This window comes from Pungitius pungitius, chromosome 14 (genome assembly GCF_949316345.1).
Source record: "Pungitius pungitius chromosome 14, fPunPun2.1, whole genome shotgun sequence".
Taxonomy (NCBI): Eukaryota; Metazoa; Chordata; class Actinopteri; order Perciformes; family Gasterosteidae; genus Pungitius; species Pungitius pungitius.
In genome coordinates this window covers 9,773,399-9,791,623 of record NC_084913.1, presented here as the reverse complement: position 1 = coordinate 9,791,623, position 18,225 = coordinate 9,773,399, and the positions used below count along the sequence as shown (strand labels likewise).

At 41.8% G+C, this 18,225-nt stretch overlaps 3 protein-coding genes across 8 annotated transcripts; all 3 read left to right on the top strand.

Annotated features, from left to right (window-relative positions):
• The first annotated feature begins 151 nt into the window (after window positions 1-151).
• On the top strand, window positions 152-4,511 carry LOC119227468 (transformer-2 protein homolog alpha-like). Of its 3 annotated transcripts, XM_062557197.1 has the most exons (9): window positions 156-507; window positions 1,059-1,100; window positions 1,673-1,806; window positions 1,922-2,081; window positions 2,413-2,601; window positions 2,887-3,002; window positions 3,108-3,281; window positions 3,558-3,628; window positions 3,799-4,511. In XM_062557197.1, exons 1-9 carry the CDS (start codon window positions 475-477, stop codon window positions 3,807-3,809), a joined length of 930 nt encoding a protein of 309 aa, XP_062413181.1. In that variant the 5' UTR covers window positions 156-474; the 3' UTR covers window positions 3,810-4,511. The 3 variants fall into 3 exon arrangements, with proteins under 3 accessions (XP_062413180.1, XP_062413181.1, XP_037342162.1); XM_062557196.1 differs by having other exon boundaries at window positions 152-1,100; XM_037486265.2 differs by lacking the exon at window positions 1,059-1,100 and having other exon boundaries at window positions 163-507.
• Window positions 4,512-5,267: 756 nt separating this feature from the next.
• On the top strand, window positions 5,268-10,602 carry ola1 (Obg-like ATPase 1). The gene is made up of 11 exons (XM_037487211.2): window positions 5,268-5,411; window positions 5,781-5,878; window positions 5,983-6,126; window positions 6,218-6,345; window positions 6,999-7,174; window positions 7,292-7,372; window positions 7,791-7,888; window positions 7,985-8,125; window positions 8,367-8,463; window positions 8,981-9,103; window positions 9,207-10,602. Exons 2-11 carry the CDS (start codon window positions 5,781-5,783, stop codon window positions 9,309-9,311), a joined length of 1,191 nt encoding a protein of 396 aa, XP_037343108.2. The 5' UTR covers window positions 5,268-5,411; the 3' UTR covers window positions 9,312-10,602.
• Window positions 10,603-11,298: 696 nt separating this feature from the next.
• sp3b (Sp3b transcription factor) lies at window positions 11,299-17,903 on the top strand. 4 transcript variants are annotated; one of them, XM_037487206.2, is made up of 9 exons: window positions 11,299-11,612; window positions 11,938-12,035; window positions 12,680-12,910; window positions 13,000-13,581; window positions 14,630-14,821; window positions 14,941-15,145; window positions 15,263-15,452; window positions 15,928-16,124; window positions 17,576-17,903. In XM_037487206.2, exons 1-9 carry the CDS (start codon window positions 11,606-11,608, stop codon window positions 17,824-17,826), a joined length of 1,953 nt encoding a protein of 650 aa, XP_037343103.2. In that variant the 5' UTR covers window positions 11,299-11,605; the 3' UTR covers window positions 17,827-17,903. The 4 variants fall into 4 exon arrangements, with proteins under 4 accessions (XP_037343103.2, XP_037343104.2, XP_037343106.2 ...); XM_037487207.2 differs by having other exon boundaries at window positions 11,300-11,652; XM_037487209.2 differs by lacking the exon at window positions 11,938-12,035 and having other exon boundaries at window positions 11,301-11,612.
• The last annotated feature ends 322 nt before the right edge of the window (window positions 17,904-18,225 follow it).

Genomic DNA, 18,225 nt, shown 5'->3' with positions numbered 1-18,225 from the left:
GCAATAAACGATTCCTGATTCTGAGAACGGTTCAATACTTGTGCAGTATGACCTTATTTCTCTTACTGTGTATTACTGTTGCGTAACTAGTATGTGCTGTTGTCGATCCTGCCCGCGAAGATCTGCCTACACCCCGCGGGAGCGCTTTAATCAAGCCGATGTATTATTTTGATGAAAATGTCCTGGTTTCCCAACAAATAGTATATTATGAATGTATTCAAATTTTTTTACAATTATTTATTTTGCCTTTAAATTCCATTTTCCGATCAAAATGTCCATTCGTTTTTTGCAGCTTTTGTTGTGACAGCCGGAAGCGCAGCGCTCGGCTCGCATTGCAGCGCTAGCGGAGTTGTGGCTAGCTGGTGCAGAGCAGACATTTGCTGTGCCCTCAATTTGGAGAGCGATAAAGTTGAATAAGCCGTCTAATCTTTTCCCCTCGTACTTTTTGCCCATCTGCCGTCTAGTAACAAAAGCATGAGCGACCTCGAGAAAGATTTCAGGGAGCAGGTGAGTGGGGAGAAGAAGTTGAGCTAACGGTTAACGTTGATCATTTTGAAACGTTTAGCTAGCTTGAATATTAGCTGCGTTTGTAGGTCGGTTCATGTCCGTGCATTGTTACAGCAGGCCCCAACACTCACTGTAATGTGTTTTATACAACCTTTATTTGAGTAACGTTAACTACAAGAGTATTATTGAGTGTTAACAAATGTCAAAAAATTAAATCCATGACGTAGAAGCCTAAGGCCTGAAATGCACAGCAATCGCAGAGATGTAACGCTAGCGACCTCCGCGATTCCTTTTCTCCTTCATCGCAGACTTGTGACTTAACCTGAAATATTAGATAATGACTACCGATAAACATTAAGTAATGACAACAGTTTGTCGGCTGTAATGTTCAGATCTGTGTCCGTAATGCGTTATTTAGGACTAACAAAGATAACATAAGACATGTTATTAATCCAATGTATGTTGTTTTCCTGTTTTTTATTTTATTTGTGTTCATTTTGGCTCTTACAGAAACCAACTTGCCTTATCACCCTTGTTTGTTCTTTGTTAAGGTTGAGGTTGGAAGAAAGAAAAAGGCGGAAGACGTGTCAGATGTGAAGTTGTTATTATTTGGCGCTGATGGTGTTGATGCATGCTAATGTGTTGGCTGCTGAAAAGAAGCGATCAAGATCTGTCCCCACTACTAGTGTTGTAATGGCAGATGGTAAATGGGGGAAGAGGAGGAAAAAGAAGTCTTTATGTCAAACGGAAGAAAGAAGAAATGAAGGGTTGTTTTGAAGTTAAAGAAGTTATGAAGTTAAGATCAGAAGTTGACCAGGGTATGATTAATTTCCTCACAGCCTGCTATGCTACTCTTTTTCCATCTTGTTTCTTTCTCTTAAGCATGAGTAATTTTTTTCTCTCTATCAGAAAACATCACTGGTCAAACCTTCTAGGTTTACTGTTTTTACAATCTGTCTTTCAGCTAAATTACATAATATATATGTCAATGATGTACTGCTATGTTTGACCTCTTATAAACACATAACTCAAAAGTATAATATCAAACCTGTTATGAAATGTCATAAATACACGCTGATGATGGTATGTAGAGGTCAACGCTGTCACCTCCTGGCCCCACAATTGGGTTAAGAGGGTTTCTTATTTCAGTGTCTGGTCTGTCCAGGACTCGCCGCCTGGCTCTAGGAGCGCGTCCCCTCGGGGCTCAGTTAAATCCACCAGCCGCTCGCCAGCACGGTCAAAAGATGGCTCCCATCACACCAGGTCGAGATCCCGATCTCAATCCAGATCCAAATCCAGGTGAATTTTTTTTTTTTTTCATGTGCAAGTCAAAGTGATGTTTAGAAAGTTAGGCTGGGATTTGTGGACTCCTTAAACTACATTAAGAAGATTTAAGTTCATGTCCATCCCCCAGGTCCCGTTCCCATCGGAGTTCGCGCAGGCATTATTCGCGCTCTCGTTCCCGCTCCCACCGACACCGATCCAGGAGCCGATCTCGTAGCTGGGAGTACCGCCGGCATAGGAGCCATAGCCGATCCCCCATGTCAAACCGGCGCAGACACATTGGAAACAGGGTATCTGTTAAACACCTCCAACAGGCTCAATTTTAGCGTCTCTTGAAACACGAGGTTTATGATATGCAATTTGAGTGAGGGACTTCTTTTTACAGTACTTAATATAAATCAACTTCACACCCTCTTCATTGGTTTTCACTGTCTAAATTTAGCTCTTTTAAAGATTTTATCAGATCATGTAATAAAAAGCCCTTCATGGTGTTGATTCTTCCAATTATAAACAAAACATTCCAAGGTGCTGATTTGCTACAGAAAAGCAGGATTTATTGCAGTAATGTGACTAGTTAATTTGTCCACAATATTTTTACACTCCCTTCTTTACTCTTAACAGGCAAACCCAGACCCACACAACTGTCTGGGTGTCTTCGGACTGAGTCTGTACACCACGGAGAGAGACCTGAGGGAGGTTTTCTCCAAGTACGGCCCTTTGAGTGGCGTCAACATTGTGTATGACCAGCAGTCACGTCGCTCAAGGGGCTTTGCCTTTGTCTACTTTGAGAACTGTGAGGACTCCAAGGAGGTAGAGGATGAGACACAGATTTAACATTTCTATATTACACAGTAAATTGTTTTATATCACAGGCATTTGAATAGTTTTGTGTTGTCACCATTACGATAGCAGTTGGGATTCGTCAGTCTCTGGTCATTTATGATGATCTCATTCGTTTTTTGAAAGCCTACCGTGTAACAGCGACAGTCATCATAGAAAATGGCTGTGTGCGGGTTGAATTTACACGTGAAAACTTTGTAATCATCTTATTAGATAAAAACAGTCTACTTCTAACTGGGTCGTTGTGGGTTTTAGGCCAAGGAGCGTGCTAATGGGATGGAGCTCGATGGGCGCAGGATCCGAGTAGATTTCTCCATCACAAAGCGGGCCCATACACCCACTCCTGGAATCTACATGGGACGGCCCACATAGTGAGTGTTTCTTAAACCCACAGCTTTTGTTTTTAGGGTTATTTTCTGCCTGTTTGTTTTGTTGTACAAGGTGTCACCAACGGTTATTTCTTTGCCTTTCTGAAGTGGTGGTGGTGGCAGTGGCGGTGGAGGTGGAGGTAGCGGCAGCGGCGGTAGCAGTAGTGGTGGTTCGTCGCGACGCGCTTCAAGGGACTATGAGAGAAGCTACGACAGAGGTTATGACAGAAGTTATGATCGTGACTATGATCGCTATGACGACAGAGAATACAGATCATACAGGTGAGTTGTTTTCCCCTTTGTCATATTAGTCTACAATTAATGATTTTAGGGCTTTTTGAAGATCAAAGAAGCATCCATTACAGTTTCATTCTACATTTTTACTCGTTTTTAAAGATCAAGAACGAATATGAGTAAAATGGTTCTGGCCGAGTGTCTTTGAAATAAAATGTCAAATTCAAGTTTTATGAGATCTATTTCATTAAGTGATCCTAACGATTTGTGACGTCAAAAGGTCTAAAATTAAGTGTTGCGTTGTTGTTTTTCTTCCGCCTACAGACGCAGATCTCCATCTCCGTACTACAGCAGAGGGTATCGCTCACGATCCCGGTCTCGGTCCTACTCACCACGTATGCTTGAACCAGTTTTCTATCATTAGAGCCCTGGGTTATATTTAAAGTTGATATTATATTCTGATATTGATGTAACCTACACAAATACTTCTCCCTAAAACTGACATAAATTAGTCTTTTTAAATCTAAAGTCTGTCACTTAATCTCATTCCCTGTCCTTTTCTCAGGTCACTACTGAGCAGTTAAAGAAGAAGGCAACAGTTCAGTGTTCAGATGGTTTCTTTTACTTTACTGTTTATGTTTGTATGTTTTTGCTTTGTTTATAAGTGTATCTGATTTGAATTCTGGATTTGTTTATGTATTGAAGGTCTAAATATCTTATAGATGCAGTTGGTTTTCCTGTTTGAGCACCAAAGTCATGAAAGCAAAAAACGAATATTTCAGAAAATAGATTCAAGTCAAAATGAGCAGTACTTTGGATCTGCACCAAAATAAACATTTGTAATGTAATCTTTGGAGATCTTAACAGCTAAAACACGAAAAACACAACTTGTTTTTGTAATTAAAAGAAGGGCTGTTTGTTTATGCTCAGAGCGCTATGTACAAGCAAGATTTATTCTGGTAGTTATATTATGATTTATAACTTGGCTGTTGGCTGCAAAGATCCCAGTTTGCTCATATTTTATGTTTTAAATATCAAGTTTCTATTTATTCTTGTTTTTCTGATGAAAAGTTCTTGTTTGGGGTGTTGTATATAAACAAATGATACTTAAGTCTGTGTGCTGCAGGAATTGTACCCTGGAGTCGTCTCAAATAGTTTGAATTATTTGACGTGTTTGTTTTTCTCTGCAGAAATTAAAAAATATATACTGCTTAGTTTTTTTCATGCATGCGACTTCAATTGAGTGACCTTCCATAATAAAGCCCTGTTTTGTCACAATTGTTGAGTTTTTCACATAATTTGGTATTTTAATATTTTCTGATATATTAGATATATCCTTGATAAATAAAACAATACTGATATATTACAAATACATTGAAAACTCTTAATATAAATAGGGTAGGGTAAGGGGGTGCACATGTAGGGGTTGATGCTGTCAACATCCGATAGGATTACTTTAATTAAAATTATCACAACTATACAAAATGTCATTTAAAGTTTTATAGTTATAGAGTATATAGTTTACATTTTAAACTGCTTTCAATCAGAAAATGGCGTAGCACAATAAATTCTTATGGAACTTGCAATATTTATTTGCCTATATATTTACATTATTTATGCATTGGTCATTTATGCAAGTCGTTGAACATCTTGACTATTTGTAAATATGTGTATGAAGAATAGAATTGATATTGACAATTTAGGACAGTTTTGACAGCAGGTAACTTTTTTTTGTAATTTTATCTGAAGACTTGAGGCTCACACTAACGGAATTATGCAGAAGATGTCTGTTCGTTGATTACAATTTGGCATTTAAAATTTTTAAATGAGTCCAACGCTCAATAACCCTATATGGATTTGCTTATCAAAATATATAAATAAGATATCTTTACGTTTAAAAATATAATTAAAAAAGTGGCTTCGAACTGGCAAATTTACAGGTCATTCGAAAATCGGTCTATTTCGCGATCTAAACAAAATAATTAACGTGACTTTATTCAGTCTCAAATTGACCCTACTCTGACGTCATGATCCAGCTCTTCTGGCCAATCACAGAACTCTCACCGTTAAACACTTCCGGTTTGCTAGGCCACTTGCCTTTCCACCGGAGCGGCTGGTGTGTGCAGTTAGCAGCGGAGTGAATACCACGTAGACTACTGGCTAAAAATAGACATTAAGGTACTAAAAGAGTAGTTTTTCAGCTAATGAGCGTCCGGGTTATTTTTGAATACTGAAAAATGCAGACAGTATTATTTGTCTGGTCAAATATTCTGGCTAACAAGTAGCTAGGAGTGGTCTCAGTTAACAACTTGTTAGCTTCCGTTAGCATGTTGTGTTTGAATGAGCATATGACTCAAGCCAGTCTATGACTGGAGCTGCCTAAACACGTTTTAAGTAAAGCTAGTTAAACATAAATGACCTGCTCGGTGATAAGTATCCACATGAACGTATGTCAGTACCGAGATGTCGTTACGTTATAAATAAACCTGGCTTTGTTGAAATATGTTGACATGGTCTAATGGTGTATGCAATTTGAAACTCTCCCAGATGCCCCCAAAAAAGGCAGAAGCCCCCAAAGAGCCTAAATTGATTGGACGGTTTGGAACCTCTCTGAAGATTGGAATAGTGGGATTACCAAATGTTGGGTATGTGCATGAAATAAGAGATCCACGTAAATGATGCATTTAATATTCACTATTTAGGTTTAAGTATTGCTAAGCTGTTAACACTATTCTGACTATCTTTGCAGGAAATCCACATTTTTCAATGTGCTGACCAAAAGCCAAGCGGCTGCAGAGAACTTCCCGTTCTGCACAATTGATCCAAATGAGAGCAGGGTACCTGTGCCCGATGAGCGCTTTGATTTCCTCTGCCAATACCACAAACCAGCCAGGTTTGGGCTAAGTCCTTCCAGCTTGTTGTTGTTAATCAATTGAATTGTGTCCTCAACAATCCCTCCCTCTCCGGCTGTTGTATCTCTTTAGTAAGGTTCCAGCTTTTCTGAACGTCGTGGACATTGCTGGTCTGGTGAAGGGAGCTCACTCAGGACAGGGACTTGGAAACGCCTTTCTCTCCAACATCAGTGCTTGTGACGGCATCTTTCACATGACGCGTGAGTTGTCAATACTGCTGCCTGCAGCTGGTGTCTAGTATCAACTGAGCAGAGGAGACAGGTGTTTGAGGGGCAAATAAAGATATATGATTATGGCCGTGGACCAGACAAGATGATCGTTTCTAAGTATAGCTTTTTTTTATTTGGCATTTTTATTGTTAAACCTGATAGTTTCTGATATTATACTAGTTTATTCAATGCGCTTTTATAGGGGCCTTTTTATTTAGACGGCTTTTAACATTTGAGTACTTGAATAAATGGTTTGGTAGAGAAACATGTTTACATCTTGTCAAGTAATGTATAAAATAAATATAGTTCTGATTTTAATTATGAAACAAAGTATTACAACATTTCTATTCTATGTAACATCTATCATCTTCCGAACCCCGATTTAGAATTAAAAGTTTTTACATCGGTGGTATGCCTGTCATTTATAATAAGATGCAGAGCGGGTACAAAATAAGATATTTTCTGGGTGCACATTCTTGTCTTGAAGTCTTAGGGATCAATTAAATGTGTGTTTAATTGTCTTCTGAAGTGTGCATTAATTTGCACCTAAGTAATATCAGTTTGCAAGGAGTTTTCATTTGATAAAAGGACCTCTTATTATTTGCAACAGGCTGACTTCCCCTGTCGACGCTTGTGTTTTTTAGGGGCGTTTGATGACGAGGATATCATCCATGTGGAGGGTAACGTTGACCCAGTGAGGGACATTGAGATCATCCACGAAGAGCTGCGACTAAAGGACGAGGAAATGATTCCTTCAATCCTTGACAAGCTGGAGAAAACTGCCATCAGAGGAGGTGACAAAAAACTTAAACCTGAATATGTAAGTATGTATATATGTTACCTGTTTTACTAATGCATCCACATTTTAGAAAAATAAAGAGATGTTAAGTTACAATCAGTCTGCTGGCCTTATTTAATCTGCTGCCTCTTGCTGCAGGATATCATGTTGAAGGTAAAGAACTGGATAGTAGAGGAGAAGAAACATGTCAGATTTTACCCTGACTGGAACGACAAAGAGGTATTTATGTTTGTATGTGATTGAATTAGTTTGCGTCTTTAGCTCGTGTGTCTATATGTGTTTGGTGTAATTCAATGTCATTTTTTTTTAATTCAAAGCCTCTACTGAGATTTTCTAATAAAGCTTTGAAAATTAATGTTTATGAATGCTTTGAAAGTTATATATTGTTTAATATACCTATTTTTTACATCTTATTCAAGTGTACAATTAGATTTTTTTCCAGTGCACAAATGAAGACAGGTGATAGCTGTAACTTTGTGATGGGCTTGTGATCTTGATGGACAGAGTAGTCTGATTGGTTATTACTACATCCGTAGGTCTTGAGATAAGATGACATGATCTCATTAGTAGGGTGCCTCCCGAGCTTAGAGAAGTTGACTCTTTCATGAGCTATACCCTTTTAAAATTCTCTCCACAGATTGACGTGTTGAACAAATACCTGTTCCTGACATCCAAGCCCATGATCTACCTGGTTAATCTCTCGGAAAAGGATTACATCAGGAAAAAGAACAAGTGGTAGGTTTTCCTTCCCCCAGGGTGCATAAGTACCTCTCCCATACATTGTTCAAGTATCCAGCTATTTTTTGATCAATCACAACCCGTTCTTCACAGGTTGGCGAAAATCAAGGAGTGGGTAGACGCTCATGACCCCGGTGCCGTGGTCATTCCTGTGAGTGGATGTGTTGAGTCTAAACTGCAGGACATGGAGGAGGAGGAGAGGAATAAGTACTGCGAGGAAATGAAGACGCAGAGGTGAGCCATGAACTCCCGGTGTGTCGTGAATTAGGTTGCTGCCCTCCATCGTCGTCATCATTAGTTGTTTGCAGCAACTGTCATTCAATTGTTAATTAAGTCTGCAATGCTGTACGGTTCTAATCGAATATATAATAACAGCATAAGTGAATCAGAGATGTGAGGCACTTATTATTGCATTTCTTTTTAAGAACCATGTCTGCTTGAACTGCTCCATCATGATTCCTCTCTGTGTTTCTAGTGTTCTGACTAAAATAATCAAAACCGGCTACGCCACACTACAGCTGGAGTACTTCTTCACGGCTGGACCAGATGAGGTGCGAGCGTGGACCATCAGGGTAAGGATAGTTAGGGAAAATTCAGTGTTTATTTCTAAATCCTCTTCATTGTAAAGTTCCTAATTAGCTAATTTTGTTAAAATAAAGATATTAACAAAGAAAATACACCAATTTACTTATTTCAGATGGTGCCCTTGGTGTCAAATAATAATATTGTATATATGTAGGAAAAATAATTCCATCATCTTTTTTCTCTCTTAAGATTTACAATGATTTGATTATGTTTCTACACATTAATGGCCTGATGTGTAACATTGTGTGATACAAACATCTTGGAGGTTTGGGCCAAGTTTTTGATATTCTTGAATTAGAAGCACATTTTACCAAACTTGCGAATCAATGACTATTTAGTGACATTGTCACTTTTGACACCGTTGCGATCTTATATTGAGTATATTGAGTTAGAGTGGGAAAGCTTTTTTTTATCTGATCAAATTCTTCAAGGTTGCAGCGTATATTGACGTGTTTTTAGTTATCCTCTGGTCACGTTTTCATTTTCTGTGATTTGCATCAACAGAAAGGAACCAGGGCTCCTCAAGCTGCAGGAAAAATCCACACTGACTTTGAGAAAGGCTTCATCATGGCGGAGGTGATGAAGTACATTGACTTCAAAGAGGAGGGAAGTGAAAATGCAGCCAAGGTGTGTTTTTATAGATCCTACTTACAAGCTGGAACTGTCACGGAATTATTGTAAAAGCGTCGGCTTTTCAAAATCACACTTCTGAGTTTGTCCTCTCTTACAGGCCGCTGGGAAATACAGGCAACTCGGCCGGAACTACGTGGTGGACGATGGCGACATTATCTTTTTCAAATTCAACACACCCAATGCACCTAAAAAGAAGCCCTGAGACCACACAATCCCCCAGAGGGAGAACTTAGAATACGGTTACGTTGGGCCCCAATGAGCTACACTCTGTGTTGGTTTTCATATTCTTCTTCAGCTCAGCAGTTATTTACTTAACTGGCCTCACAGATCTGAATCGGTTGGACTTATTCAATAACATTTTCTATAAAAGCATAGCATACATCCATGCCTATAATATGTGGCACCTTTTTAACTGATATTTTTGAAAACATATTTGAGCGTTTGTGGTTCAAACAAAAGAACAATTATAACAACTGAGAAATGCATAATTTGTTAATTTTACTGGCAACAACCAACCAATTAATTAACTTTAACAACATAAATTCACATTGCTTTAAAACTGAGGCTGGCACTGACCATTTGTTTTGAATATGCATCAGATGATTATAGTGTCTTCTTTTTCAGACAATGTTTGATCTCTTCAACAACAGATTGCCTTTCCATCATTATTTGACAATTGCCTTTATGATTACTACTAATTAATTGGCACGCTCTCACATATTATCCCTTTTTTAACGCTGCGTTAGAGCCTGAACTGATCAATCTGCAAATTCACATGAACAGTGCCACCATAAGTGATGATAATATACAGCATGTGTTGTTTGATACAGGTGTCAAGTAAAGGCAATCTTAAATAAGTATGGTGTTTTCCCTAGAATTAAAAATTCAGTATTTTTGCAATTGATTTAGGCCTTTTCCCAATTCAACTTGGTTATGTTTCTGCTATTGACGATAGTCACAATCCTATATCCAATTATGCGATACATCTCTTAATGTTTGACTAGTGCTGTGTTAACTATGAAGACAAAATAAAAGCCATTGCTCAGTGTAGCGCTGTAGGACAAAACTTCACTGTATTCTGAGGGGACGGGTATTATTAATTTAGAAAGCGCAAAGCAGGCATCCCAGACAATGCAGGAGGAAACACCGAATGGATCATTTTGCTATACACACTGCTTTTATTTAGTTTTGGTTTGGGAAATTTTCGTATTAAACGGTAGTGTTCACATGGTGAGCTCCACCTGGTGTCATGAGATGAGATGAGGCTTCTCGTAGAGGAGCTGTGTGAGTTTCCTGTGGATCACCTGGTCTACAACTTCATGATGCTTCTTGTGTCACCTCACTGACGCCAGTGTGAATTGTCTTTATTTTCAAAAGCCCACTAATCGCTTCACTAAACATAAAGAATAAGAATTCTAATGGACCTTGGGAGCCACAATATAATGTCATCCTCATCAATATGCTTGTGTCAATAAAAGGAGATAAACCTGTCATTGCTTTTTGTCTTTCGACTTTTTCTTCATGTTAGAGTGGGAATCACGAGGGAATGAATGGGGTAAATAGATATCCAAACAACCTGTTAACTGAATTTTCTGAAACTTTACTTTAATAATGCATTAATAAGCTTCAAGTAAGAAAAATAACCCAGTAGTAATCACATATTTATTTCCTTTTTGGAATGTTGAATGAATGACATAATAATCACATCTACTTGAAAAATTCTCTCCGCAAAATCCACTTGGTTTTCTCGTTGAGTCTGATCATGTTCGCAGGAGTTACTATCGAAAAGTAGCGGTTCAAATTGTTCCAGTCTTATGGTTAGTTTATTAATTCTATTTAAGTGAAAACAATACATGTGTCCTTCAGGTTTAGGTTAAGATCCCCATTCATAGTTGATTTACACAAATGTTTAACTATCCAATGGGAAGGTCGAGAACAGAGGATGGTGAACGTTGTGGCGATTTTAAAGCCCTCTGAAGCAAATTTGTAATTAGGATGTGACTTAACAGACTTATTCAAATTAAAATCTTCAGAGATTGCCACCTTAAGGACTTCTCATACAAGTTGATTTAAAGGTTGACATTCACATTTTATGTATATTGTTTTGACTCGATACTATTTATATTTTTACTAAATGACTTGTTTGGTTTTAAAAATGGAATTCAACAACTGCATTCCATGTCTTCGCACGCTCTACAACAAACAGGAAACACACGTTCTATAAAAAGTGATTGACGTTACAGTTAGCCAATGGCGTCTCGCTTACCACTGAATAAGCCAATTGCCTTAGAGAAGAAGGGCGGGACGTCCTGTAATGTGATGCAAATTCGACGGACAGGCCTGTTAGTCCCACCTTTTTGTGTTTCCCGCACCGTCAATCAAAATAGAAAAAAATCGTCCCGAATTCACCGATCAACACTAGCCCGCCTTTGATAAAATAATCATGTTTAGAGTTTAGTTTATCCGATAATCCTCCCGGTTACTACCACTCACGCTATGACTGGTACGTAAACATTTACCGCATCGAAGCGTGCAACTAATCGGTGAGTTTGTGCAACCTACAGCGAAGCAAGCTGCGTCTTTTTATCTTTTGCTCTGCTGCTAACTAGCTAGATATGGTTAGCTAACCGAGCTAGCTGGCTAGCGACGAAGTTGACAAAGTAAACAGTCAATCTGGGCCGAAATTGCCACAGAATCCGGGCCGCAAAGTTGAATTTCACAGTCGTCTCCCTTTGGACTGGAGAGTGGGGATGCTTTGCGAGCTTTTCTGGCACGCAGGAGTTGAAGATTACAGAGTTTTGCTGAGTTCCCCCCTGTCTCTCTGCTAGCGCCAGAGCAGCCTCTGAAACAAGGAGAAATGGCGTCCGCGGACGTGGACAGCAGTCAAAGCGAGTTTCTGCAACCCGGCGGCGCAGCGGAAACACAGGTATCCGACATTTTCTAGCTCGTCTTTTTCGCTCGCTTTCGATTGCTGGTTGTGTTTTTGAGAGCATGAAGTTCACACGTTTTAAATTTTTGATGGCATGGGGTGAAAGCCGTACACTTCCTGTGTTCCCCTCAATAACGGCCACCCACTTTACCCCTGTAAAACCCGCCCATAGTGGGTAGGACACTGGAGTCAGTCACTTGGGTCGGCTCGCTGGAAGGCTGCTGCTTTTACCATCGGGCCCGGAGGGTGCCGGGCTGCGATCCAAAACCGCACGAATAGCGTCCGGACGCCGAACAGTAGCGTTCAATTGTGTTGTAATAGTCACCCATCCCCCACTGCCCGCACTCTGTCATTTCTGAGCCTGTTAGCGACACGCGGCGTGCGGGTGGTAGCTTCGAGGTCGTGGCTTTCTTCTTTCTTTCTTTCTTTTTTTGCATCGGCGCGAATCGCAGCGAGACCACCGCGCACTGCCCGCGATTTAACGCTCTGTGTCGATGTGGCAGCACGATCCACGGAGGCTTTCCCACGAAAGCAGCCGGCCTGGTGCTGCTTTCGTGGGATCTAATACCCACAGCTGGGATGGTGCGTCGGGTTGAATTTTGGTCTGTCCATGTCAATCTCTGTGTACATTTTACTCCCAGACCACAGACATGTCTGCCATTCAGCTGACGGGTTCGGATCGATGGGAGGTGTTGACGCCTGTCTCGGCCGGGAAGGAAGATCAGGGAATTGTCCACATTCCAAACTCCGGGATCGTCACGTCCAACGGGCAGTACATGCTTCCCATCGGGAGTCTTCCCAACCAGCCCATTTATGTTACAGCATCTGGGAATGAGGCTGCATCCAACGGAGTGTCAGGCATTCAGTATCAGGTAAACACTAATAAAGACAAGGTGTGGGATACTGCATGTGTTGTGTTCAGGTGAAGATCTCTATTTAAACCATGGTTACGTTCTTCCAGGTCATCCCCCAAATCCAAAATGCAGACGGGACACTCACAGGATTCACGCAGGGACTAGACGACGGCACGGGGCAGATCCACCTCCTGCAAGATGGCCAGGGCGGCATTGGGATCAGCTGTGCCACCACGGCGACCACAGACCTCCTGACGCAGGCGGGGCATGTACATTCAATCCAAGGCGTCTCGCTGGCCGGGGGGTCGGCGTACAGCGGAACCGTAGGGCTGCCTGGCAACATAACGTTCGTTCCGATAAACAGTGTGGATCTGGAGTCTCTAGGGCTGACCGGAGCGCACTCGGTCCCCATCGCTACGGGGGTAACGGCGGAAGGTCAGCTGATCATGGGCGGCCAGACCATGGACAGTCAGGGCCAGGATGGCGGTGCCAAGCAGTCGCTGGTGACCGTCAGCGGCGCAAACCAAGAACTCTACGTGCCAACCACCTCGTCCTCCTCGAGCTCCTCCCATCTCCCGGAGACCATCGACGGCACCGGGGTCCTCACCCAAGCCACCGCCGTGTCCGCGGGCGTGTCCGACCCTTCCTCCGAGAACTTCAACTCCCACAACCACCTGCAGCAAATCCAGGTCAGTGGGTGTGTCTGCAGCATGTCATGTGTCCGTGGGTTTGTGTCGTGCTTCAGGGTAGGTGTCCTCGGTCTGGGCTCAAAATAGTCCCAACAGGAATATAATGGATCACAATAAATGTGATTTCATAAAGGAAAAAAAGATTTTACTGACGCAAAGTTGTTTCTTTTCTACACGCTCATTACCTCTGGACTCTTTTATCAACACCAAGGTCATAACTAGTTTTGAATGGGTAAAGCTGAGGCTGGTTTAATTGGCACCGATGTTAATGGTTATTTGCAACACTGTGCTCAAATAGTGGCTGCGTGATCAGCACTTTGTTCTTGATTCCAGATGGGCAGGCGGCGAGGTACCCGGATTATCGACTTATTGATTGATCAACCAAAGCCCTCTCTCTGTCATCACCATATTGGTCGCACCATTGCATAATTCAGTTTAAACGTGAAAACAGAGTAATTGGAGGCTTTTATAATCAAATGCATTTTATCTTTTCAAAGATTCTTCCTGAAATGGCTGGTCATGGATTGTTTTGTATCCTCATTATAATGTTAAAGATATACTATATAACGTGTCTGTGGCACAGTGTCTTGGAAACTAATGTTGGATCAAACTTGTGGTCTTGTGTCATTTGATCGAATTATATTTAATGTTTAGGAACATGGTTTTATTTAATCTTAAGTTTAATGAACCATATAGTTTTAGGGGAAAAGCCTGATAACGTTTTGGTGTCACGGCTTGCATTGACTCTGATATGTAGAAATCCCCTGCCCTGATGATGAGGGGTATGAAGTAGACATGGATTTGGTTGAAGGTGCTAAACAAGCCAAAAGGTTAACAAACGTTGACACCAATAAAGCCTTCTGCGTTACCGCAAGGTTCACTTCATTCCACACAGATCCTCAGATGTCCGCTTGTATTTCTGTCGTGAAACCACCTGCCCCCCCCCCCCGAGGGTCAACAACAGCTAATCAGTTCTTTGCCCGAGGGAAATGAAACGCTGCCCTCTTTAACATGTTGTGTGCAATTTCTTGTTTTCATTGCTCTGCAGGTGTCTTCCTCCAACGCCACCACTATGTCGCAGCCCATCCTGCATCTGTCTGGGGACGGTCAGGGCCAGGGTCAGGACCTGAATGCAGGGGGTCAGACTCTCCAGAGTGTGCAGCTGGTCAACCCGGGGACCTTCCTCATCCAGGCCCAAACGGTCAGCGCTACCGGACAGATCCAGTGGCAGACCTTCCAGGTAACCTCTCCGGACCGCTGGAGTTTGAAATCATCAAAGTGGCCCACGGAAGTCTCTTATAGGGAGAGTGTTTTGGTTCTGTGAAAGATTACGTGAGCTCATCCCATCTCTCGCTGCAGGTTCAAGGTGTCCAGTCACTCCAGGGGCTTCAGTTGCCCCAGGGGCAGGGACAGGCCCAGCAGCTGACCTTAGCCCCGGTCCATACCCTTCCTCTGGGCCAGACAGGCCAGGTCAACCTGCCCAACCTCCAGACGGTCACGGTGAACTCTGTAGCCCAATCTGGAGTCCAGTACAGCCAGGGGGAGGACGCAAATAGTCCAATCGGTACGGGTCCCCTGCACATGCTCTACACCGGCACATAGTGATTCACTGGAAGGAGCAAATCTTGCGTTACGTCACTTAAAGAGACCCTAATTCTTCACATGCTTCCCTGCGTTTCAGGCATCCAGATAAAGGAGGAGCCGGACTCTGAGGAGTGGCAACTGAGTGGAAACTCCACGCTGAACCCCAGCGATCTGAACAACCTGCGTGTTCAGATCGGAGACGAGGACATGGACATGCAGGGCGGCGAGGGCAAGAGGCTCCGCAGAGTAGCCTGCACCTGCCCCAACTGCAAAGAGTCCGGAGGAAGGTGGGCATGTCGCAACACACACACACACAAGGACGCCCTTAAACTGTTTTAACCATCATCATTATAGAAGTAAAGGTTTCCCAACCGTATTATATAGTGTAGTTCAGTGAAATGCCATTTTAATACAACCACAAAATCCACCACCTTTCTGTCCTACACCCAGATGTTGTTGGTTGCAGCAGCTGTACTCAACACTTGAAAGAAGGGATCTGTTGTAACCAGCTAGTCATTTCTGTTTTAAAGCAGTTAAGCTGGTTTTCAATCCTGTTCACGAGGCAGATTCAGAATTCCAAAAACATGAATTCAAATACAAAATGCAAATGTTTCGGCTAATCCGTTTTTTAGCCCAGGGACTACGATTACTATTTATCTATTCAGATAGCCGGTCGTTTTAAATTGCGTATTTTTTATGCATTCATTTCTATCCCTGTATATATTTAACGAACGCCCCCTTTTGTGTTTTTTCTTTCCACAGAGGCTCGGGCATGGGGAAGAAGAAGCAGCACATCTGCCACATCGCCGGCTGCGGGAAGGTTTACGGGAAGACGTCTCATCTCCGAGCTCACCTGCGCTGGCACAGCGGGGAGAGACCCTTCGTCTGCAACTGGATGTTCTGCGGGAAGAGGTTCACCCGGAGCGACGAGCTGCAGAGACACAGGAGGACACACACGGGTGAGACGATGCTCAAACAGCTTCTACCAATCACCGCTGGGCGCCGTTTTTTATTAATTCAACTCGTATTGTCTTGAAATGGGTCTACAAGCCTTTTGAATATTTTCAGTAGGGCTGCACTGGTTCAAACGGTATACCAGTATAAGATCTTGCGGTCATACCAGCATTACGCCATAACAACTGAAGCTGCTATTCGGCAAGCAGCAGATTTTATTTTTACCCGTCCTCACAGAGCGCCCGGCGCTACTTGTTGTCTTACGTGTGTTGAGATTGAGTCATGATTATAACTTTATAACAGCAATGCATAACCCACAACAAACACTCTTTACAGGCTAAAACACCAAAACACAACAGCTTGTGACACATATTTTGTGATACTAATACATTTATTTAAAAAAATCCCCGCCGAACTGCATGCTGGGTACAGCTCACAAAAAGAAGTAACTGTTGCTACATGAAAACACAGAAAAGAGCGACACAGGAGGAACAACGAGAGACCAGAGATGCACCAACACAACTTGTGCCCAAGAGAGGAGCTGTGTTTGTTTGGAGGGTTGTAAATCCGACATAAGTTACGTTAGATCAGAAAATGATTTATTGTCTGTCGAGCCTCTGGTGGCAACACTAGCAGCCAAAATGAGCTAACGAGCTAACGAGCTAACTCGCCTGCCAGTTGTGAGCAAGTTGGCCAGCAGCAGCGAGCAGCTGTTCGGGTAGCCGTCTTTTCGGAGAATGAATTAATGTGTTTACTTGAAAAAGCAATGTCGTGATACCTCAAAATGTTTCTTAATACCGTGACATGGATTTCTGGCCTAACCGAGCGGCCCTAATTTTCAGCATCACAGTTTGGATCCACTTCTACTGTATTGGCTTTGAAGGAGACACCTCTGAGACAGTTGTCTCCTGTTCTTCTTGTTGTTTGATACGACAACATTTAAATCAGAAATCTTTATTTATTGTATTTGGGGTGAACCAAACTTTTTATGTTTAGTGTATTGCCGAACACAGAAAGTGTTTCTGAAGATGATACATTTACTAAACTTTTTTAATAAGCTTATAACACATTTGCTTCTTTCATACAAAACAAGGCAAATGTTTATTTTTTCACAAGGATCTGTTAAATATATTTGTTTTTAGATCTGTGGAGACACTTTACAGTTAAAAAAAATCAAATGTCTATTCCCATCCTTGTTTTCATGGAGGTGATTGATCATTTTTACCTCATGACTTAGGACTCAAACACCGAACAACGGTCAGCAGAACCTTTCGTTAGTAAAGACGATTAACTTTTTTTTTTTCTTTAACGATCCCTCAGCAGATTCTTGGTTTTTCTGTAACTCTTATTTATTGCCACATATCGGTCAACATATAAACTAATTAAATCGACCACACCATTTCTCAGGAGGTATTGTGTCTCTGTGTCTGAGGTTTGTTTCCTTGTGGCCTCACAGGAGAGAAGAAGTTTGTGTGCACCGAGTGCTCCAAGAGGTTCATGCGGAGCGACCACCTGGCCAAGCACATAAAGACTCACCAGAACAAGAAAGGCATGGTTCCTTCCTCCACGTCTCCGCCCACTCCCGATACTCTCATCACCGCCGACGGAACCACACTCATCCTCCAGACCACCACCCACGACCTCCTAGCCAATCAGGAGATCCCGTTGCAGCTGGTCACCGTGGCGTCCGGTGAGGTCATGGAATGAGGGAATGAGGGGGTGAATAGTTGTTTTTTTTTGTTTTTGAGAACTGGCCTATCACAGGGACCTCTTGGGCTTTTCTCTTCCCCCTCTAACCTTTTTTTTTATTTTTTATTTTTACATATGAATATATACGTAAATATATATGACAAATATATATATTTTAAGAGTTATCATGACTTTATGTTTGTTTTTTGCAGTCTTTTTGTAGGCGGACAAAAGAAATAACATTTAAATGTGGTTGCTATTACACACACACACACACACACACACACAACACTGATATGAATACTCAACACAATGAAATGCCTTATTTTGTATCATAATCTTGTATAAAATGCTGGAGGTGCATGTGTTTTTTAAGCTTTGCAGATGACGTAACTGTAACAGAGATAAATGTGTTTG

Coding starts and splice junctions, on each gene's coding strand:
- LOC119227468 (XM_062557196.1), top strand. CDS start 963: ATGTATGTTGTTTTCCTGTTTTTTATTTTATTTGTGTTCATTTTGGCT. Junction 2,602..2,886: donor ACTGTGAGGACTCCAAGGAG/GTAGAGGATGAG, acceptor TGTGGGTTTTAG/GCCAAGGAGCGTGCTAATGG. Junction 3,282..3,557: donor AGAGAATACAGATCATACAG/GTGAGTTGTTTT, acceptor TTCCGCCTACAG/ACGCAGATCTCCATCTCCGT.
- ola1 (XM_037487211.2), top strand. CDS start 5,781: ATGCCCCCAAAAAAGGCAGAAGCCCCCAAAGAGCCTAAATTGATTGGA. Junction 7,373..7,790: donor CTGACTGGAACGACAAAGAG/GTATTTATGTTT, acceptor TTCTCTCCACAG/ATTGACGTGTTGAACAAATA. Junction 7,889..7,984: donor ATCAGGAAAAAGAACAAGTG/GTAGGTTTTCCT, acceptor CGTTCTTCACAG/GTTGGCGAAAATCAAGGAGT.
- sp3b (XM_037487206.2), top strand. Junction 12,036..12,679: donor GCGGCGCAGCGGAAACACAG/GTATCCGACATT, acceptor TTTTACTCCCAG/ACCACAGACATGTCTGCCAT. Junction 16,125..17,575: donor ACACAGGAGGACACACACGG/GTGAGACGATGC, acceptor GTGGCCTCACAG/GAGAGAAGAAGTTTGTGTGC.